Source organism: Pygoscelis adeliae, unplaced genomic scaffold (assembly GCF_000699105.1).
Source record: "Pygoscelis adeliae isolate BGI_AS28 unplaced genomic scaffold, ASM69910v1 Scaffold27, whole genome shotgun sequence".
Taxonomy (NCBI): domain Eukaryota; kingdom Metazoa; phylum Chordata; class Aves; order Sphenisciformes; family Spheniscidae; genus Pygoscelis; species Pygoscelis adeliae.
Window position 1 is genome coordinate 8,568,965 of NW_008825410.1, and position 6,987 is coordinate 8,575,951.

Consider the following 6,987-nt stretch of genomic DNA (forward strand, 5'->3'; position numbering starts at 1 on the left):
TGTGAGGGCGGGGGGGGGGGGGGGGGGGGGGGAAGGTGTGCAAAAGGTGTTTTTTTTTTCTGATACACTCAAGTTCGTTTCATTTTATTTTTAAAAATTTCCATCCTGCCTGTCATCTATTTTCAGAGCACAGGATTCCACTTTTACATCAATTTACACCAATTTAATCTTTAGAGCAAGTTTAGCTCACTAGGAAGGACAGGGTGTCTTGATTCAGATGTTTCAGAAACTAGAACATCTGCCTATAGAATTTTACTCAACTGTCACTGATTTCTGCCCTTGAAAATCATATTTGTAGCTTATAATATATCCACATATATACTAATATCTGCGTTAGTATATTCTGTATTTTACGTTCATTAATAAATTTTTCGCACAGGAAAATACATCCAAAAGAAACATACAAACATAGCTTGAATACATGCTGAAATGAAAAGTTTTCCTTCAGGAGGAAGCAGGGTATTACCTGTTCCTTAAACACAGGGTGAAATCCTGGCAACGCACTTATCACAGAGGACTTTGCTGAGCTCTCCTTTAACAATGCCAAAGGGAGCGGTAGGTTTAACTTCAATTCTCTGGTCCATGCTCTTGGGGTCAGGAGCATAGGTTTAAGACAAAACAGCACTAGATTTGGAGGTATATCAAATGAGTATTTGATTTTGTCCTCAAATACTACTGAAGTATTTAACATTAGCATGCTTGATTAACTTACACAATTGTCAAACTACGTCTGAGAGTGGGTAAGCCCATACAGCAAAGACTTTTCTAATATTTCAAAGTCTAACCCATCTGAGCATAACGATGCTTCTAGTGCATTTGGCAAGTAAATGATGTTCAGTTGAAGCAACGCCTGAAGAGTAGTGAGAAGAGTTCTACTAACTGATGGTATAACGATAATATAAGCAGTCCAAACCAATTGCAAATTATCATTAAAATGTGACTAAAAAGCAGCATTTTACACTATATCAGAAAATATTACAGTAGTTAAAAACTGGTTAGCATGGAAATTCACAGCATAAGAACCTAACATGTCATATATATTTGTTTTTACCGTAACACTTAGAAACCTAGCTGGTTCATGCTCTAGGCCATTTTGTCTTTAAATGTAAATAGAAAGCTGGTCTATGCATGATGGACTCTATAATCTAGTCATAAATAACAAGATGCTTTGCAACTTTTAAGCATGGAGAAAGACATTATTCCCCCCTATTTGTGTAGAAGTGGTGGGCTTAGTGTTTTGTATTTTTTTTTAAAACTTTGCAAGAGAAAATAATGATCTCTAGTGTTCCTACTCAGTACTAAAAGCGTCAGACTCATCTGATGAGTTGACAGAAAGCGTCAATGTTTAGACTGAAGCATTCACCATCTGTCTGAGGTTGTAGGCCTGACTGCCACTAAAAAAAAAAAGGCATCACATCAGACAGGGTAAATGGATGAATGTAACTCATAATTTTGGACAGCAACTATAATTTACAATTGTCAGAACTATTATTTACAATTCAACAGTTTTAATTTGGAATTGCTATATATACTTATATGCTGTTTCTATAGTAACTTCTCCTGACGCTCCTTCAAGCCTGGTTCATTTTTAGTTATTTACACATTTCTAGTATGTAGCCTTAGGCTTGTAATTTGATCTTTCTGGTTTTACTCTTGATTTTTTTTAAATTTTAAATAGTGGTAATAATACTGTAAATTGGGATGCACCTAACTTGGTTACTTTTGCAAAATGCCACACAGTATTGCAATAGAACTCTACGCAGAAAGGAGAAAGCTAATAACTCAGCCAAACTAACCTATTTTATTTTCTCTCCTAACAAGTTACTAGCCGTTCTGTTTCCTGAAAATAACCTGATTTCTCTAGGGTCTACAGTCATGTCCATTATAACTTTGGTTAATTAAAACCCAGGCAATCTAGACTTGGTATTTATAGACTTACAAGTGTTCATAGGCTATGCACAATTCCTGTTCCTTTTGTAAATACCTAAGTATACAGACTGTGTGACTAGAACCTCAGTTCCTCACAGCTCCAAAGAACCCCGAAGGGCTATTGCACCTTCAGACAGACGGAGAGAGGAAGGACGGAAAGAACTGGATGGGTTTGTGGACTATACATCTCCATGATCTCCAGTTTCCGATAAAATAACCTTTATTTCTACTTTCTAGTGGCAGTCTACATGTCTCTTTCTAACCTTTTATTTACGGAGGTTATTCCTCCCAGGATGATCCCTGCACTACATAACTGGGTCTGAACATGTCTGCACACTCCCTTCCTTGGAAGGCTGAACCTTTCAAATACAGCTCTGCTCTAGGAGCAGTCTGACACAGGGTATGACGTAAGGGCATGCCACTAAGAAGCCACAAACTAGTCCCAAACACAATCACACCTGGGCTGTGAAGCACACTTAGCTGGGCCAGAAATTTTCACATATGTGGTGAGTGCTGCTGGCAATCAGTGAACTGAAACTGGAGAAAAGCTAACAAGCAGACTTTTCCTCTAAAAATCCCATATTTGGTACTTTCGTGTGTAATTACAATTAGCTTCTTTAACTGTAGCAACAATTACAGTTAAGGAAGATACTGGGCAGTAAGATAAGTATGTAAATCAGTACACGGAACTTGACATTACTTCTATTGGCAGGCGAGAGTATGCCAAAATAAAACTGAACCCAAGAGATCTTGTTTTATTGACAAAGATTTCCACAGGAGTACCAGTAAGTATCTGAAAAGCCTTGTACTACTGCAACTAAGCCATCCGACAGAACCATGAAGTTACATCCATACCAGTGAATTAGGTCTTGGACTGTCCTCTGGCATCAGTTCTAGTTGTAATGGAATAACTCACATCCAAATTTTTAAGTTCTCCTCTAAAACAGGATGCTCATATTCGAATTCCTAAGTAGGAATAGTAACTGGCCTGAGTTAATACCTTGAACCTTGCCCAGAATTATTTGGGAGACAGCTAGCTGGCCCTAAGCAAAACCACAGTAGGGACCATTACTGAGCTCAAGTGCCAGTGGATGTTATCTGGCATTGCATTGTTTGCAAGTAGAAACGTAGTCTAAGGCCAGTCTGTGTGGGATGACTTGGTCAAGGGAATAATTAAAACCTTTCCACCAGGACAATGGGTTCTCTAGACTTTGTCAAGCAGGCTAAGATAAGCTTCACTTGTCTGAAAAACATCTATAGAAGTGGGAGGACAAGCTGCTGTACCTAAGGATTCTAAGCATTCAATTTCCAGGAGCAACACACAGGACATGGTATCAGCTGTCACCAGAGTTAGTGGGATTTAATTTAGATTTTCTTTAGTAAATTCAAAGGATTTTGTTCAGTACATTGCTGAAGATACTGAAATTAATTTATTTCATTAAAATTTCCAATTATTAAACTGTCTCTGCACTTGAGTTCCTCTGCATTTACACTTTGTAAAGTGCTCTCAAGTTCTGAGACAAAAAGAAGTACAAGTGATATCTTTATGAATCTTTTGGAGGCACCAATGAGAACCTTCTTATATGGATGTTTTTCCAGTATAAAGTGAAATTAGATGCCTGGTACAGATAACTTTCAGATCATTATTCCTTGTAACCTAGCCTATTATGAACCCTGATGTTTGAAAGCATTAATGAAAAAAGATTCCAAATGATTAAGCTCATTCATGTTAGCACTGTCTTCATTGACAGTCTTGAAAGGAGGTGACTGTTTTGAAAAGCAGTATGACTTTTCAGCTGGATTAAGTCTCAAAATCTGCGTCATTAATACTAGCTTCTAATGCCAAATAGAAACGGACTAAGACTTTAATTCTGCTGCATTGCTTCACAGATCAAAATCCTTTCAAATCAAAGCTAAAATTGTAAGTTTGAAAACTCTAATAAATAATAACCCTAAAATTACAATTAGATAATAGTTTAAAATTTCCCTTTGGTAAAATTGTAATTAAAAGATGGTTTTATGAACATTTCTGATAGTGACAGTATTTACCTATGTTAAAACAAAGACACGGTGGTCCTACATTTTATTTAAACAGAAGAACAACATGCAGATAGAGAAGAGAGTTCATGTCTAACTCACTGAAGGCTTCCCAAGCTACTCTGGACTTGGATGGCATTCAGAGATCTCCCTTCAACAGAGGAAGGGCAGAGAGTGAGACAGCCAAGCAGCACCACAAAGATGGCTGGCAATACCTTCAATCCCAAGCACCCCAAAATCATGCTTTTGCCTTCCTTCTACCTCAAAAGATGGCTTTAAAATTGGTTTTACAAAAGTAACAGTATTAAAAAAAAAAAAAAGAAAGAAAAAAAAAAAAGGAGTCAAGCCCAAGTACTTTATATTCAACCAGTGCTGCTTTCAAACTGGAGTTTGAGATTCCTATTATACATTGGTTGAAACTGTTAGAAAATTAGTAAACATTGCAAGACAAAAAATAAGCCACTGAAAAGAACAACAAAAAAACCCCCAGCCCTGAATGTCCTGAAGTCTTTACCTGAAATCCCAACCTATGGAAGTGAGCAGGAAGATGGAAAGAAGGATAACACCCCACCCCCCACACCCACTTCTTTTGGGTATCATAGTTTAGATGATTTTTAGAGATTTTTGTGATACGTGCAGCTTTAGAGCTTATTCAAACAGATCTGGGGCTAAGAAAATTAGCACTGATTTTATTAAGGCTTTTTGTATTTCCCAAGTTCTGCTCCCCCCTGTGCCGTTCACACACATTATACACTGGCACAGTATGACAGCTATCAAGGCTGATTTGAGGTATCTCCACTGCTCACTTTTGACTGTAATGTTGTTCCTAGAAATTCACATGGCAAAACCTGTTTCTTTATTAGCAGAAATTTTACATTAATTATACCCAATTTTTTATTTCTCATACAATACAACTCTTTAATTTTTTGAAATCTGTTGTTAGTGAAACACATAAAACATTCAGTGATCAGAGCAGGAAGAAAGACGTCACCTGCACCATTCATACACACATACGCAGGCATCACCAAGCTAGCCCAGAATAAAGTAGCTTCAAGCCTGGGAGTCCACTAGCTGAAAGAGCGAGCATCTTCCTAGTAAGGTGAAGGAGCTTATGGCCTCCAAGTTAGTATCTCTGTATCATGTAGACATATCATTTTACTTAAAGCTAGCTTAAATATTTAGAAAAGTGCAGCCTTGTGAATTGCAGACATACAACAAATTGCTCATGCAAAAGGGAAGAAGTCTGAAGTGACTCTTCTTCCATAATTATTCATTTAAAACTTTTACCACTTTAAAAAATATTGACATAATAATATTTAAGAAGAGATCCTATACCCTGATAATAATTAGTATATTACCTGATGGTATTTCTTCAGTATGTTGTGCATTTCTGCTACATCTTCACTTGTTATAGTTTTGATGATATATCTTTTGTCGTAAGATGTATGAAAGCGGGCACCACTGCGTGCTTGGGAATCATTGGCAAGGGGTGCACTCCTTGTCAATGAATTCTGTCAATAGATTTAAAACAAAAAAAGCGTCAAGTCAGACAAAAATATGCAACTTCTAATTAGAACAAATATAAACCATTTACATTTATTTTTTAATCTTTTTCAATACATCTGCACTGAGCTGAATTCTGCAAAGCACGTAACCACAGACTGCATTGTCTTGACAAATCACTTCAAAAATATTCTAAGAACAAAAGACTGTTTGGGGGAAGGTATTGCCCATCAGTGGTTCAAAAGTAATTCTCAATGCTGAATGGGAATTTATTGCACTTTGTTATGTATACATTATCAGCTTTTGGGAAGAAAACCTACAGTAATTAAAAATTCAAAAGGAGCACTGTATTACACCACAATAACTATAAATAGAGGATTCATCCGTAGTAACAGTATCACTCTAAAACTGAGCAGGATTTGCTCTTGAGCCAGTGTGATCTGGTATACAAACAAGATCATAGCTAGATTTCTGAGTTCTAGTACCAGAGCTATTCCAATGATTTCATACCTAGTGTTAAGCAAGTAATAGTATTGTACAGTACCTCCTTTTGTAAAATAGACCTACCTTCCTACAGACTCAAGAGGGGAAGATTAGTTGATGACTGTATAGTAGTTAGAAGAAAAACTCCTAGAGATTAGTTACCATTTTTAGACTGAAGCTTGAGACTACTTGTGCTTCAACAATAGCAAAAGAAGCCTTCTGCTTTTTTCAGAAAATAAGAAGTGTTCAGATTAGATTTCTTTATATTTAAAAACGGTAAAAATAAATTAGACAAAGTATAACAACTTGCTTTTGGCTGGAAACACCTTTCTTTACCAGTAAGAGCTTATGCCAATTGTTACGTACTTGAATTACACCATTATTATTTTTTTTTTAAATAAGTAGTAACAGCAGTAGCATAGCCATGAGAAAACACAATGATGTTCTTGCACTCCATGTGTACTTCCATAAAAAGGGACCATGCTCTGAAAAGGTTAAATGAGTTAATTACAGACTGCTGGAACACTTCTATGTTTATGAAATAAACTTGCAGTACCCATTTGGTATATCCCCACTGGTAGCAGAAAACCCCAGCTCCTGCTATCGTTCCTCATTGTACCATACTGCACAAACAGCTGTTGCTAAATTGAAATATACTTCCCCCCCTTCCGCACACACACAGCGTTAACCTTCTCCCTGCTAGAAGAAAAGCCATTTTCACAGAAAGTTTTAATAAAATTTTATATATAGATGTAAATGTTGCAGATTCCTAAAAAGCAAAAGTTCAGCTCCAGCAGCTACAGAAAATGACATGTTTGTGTGGTTTGATAAGACACCATGAACTAAGTCACAAAACAGATTTACACTGGAATAACAATGATGCTTTCACAAAGTAATTACAAATAGGCTCAGTCTGCTACAACCAGGTACCAAACCCACAAAATTTTATTTTTATAGGAGCTATGTCTTACTGGGAAGTTTTACAATTGATAAATCTGATCACAAGCTCTATGGACTTCAGCCGGAGCGGGACAT

General features: G+C 36.7%; 1 protein-coding gene across 2 annotated transcripts in view; it reads right to left on the reverse strand.

Moving 5' to 3' along the window:
- PIP4K2A (phosphatidylinositol-5-phosphate 4-kinase, type II, alpha) overlaps positions 1-6,987 on the reverse strand; it is a 50,819-nt gene that overhangs the window by 26,519 nt on the left and 17,313 nt on the right. For both annotated transcript variants that reach the window (XM_009330565.1, XM_009330564.1), the window contains exon 3: positions 5,325-5,477. In XM_009330565.1, coding sequence (XP_009328840.1) covers positions 5,325-5,477 — 153 coding nt within the window. The remainder of the gene's footprint in view (positions 1-5,324; positions 5,478-6,987) is intronic.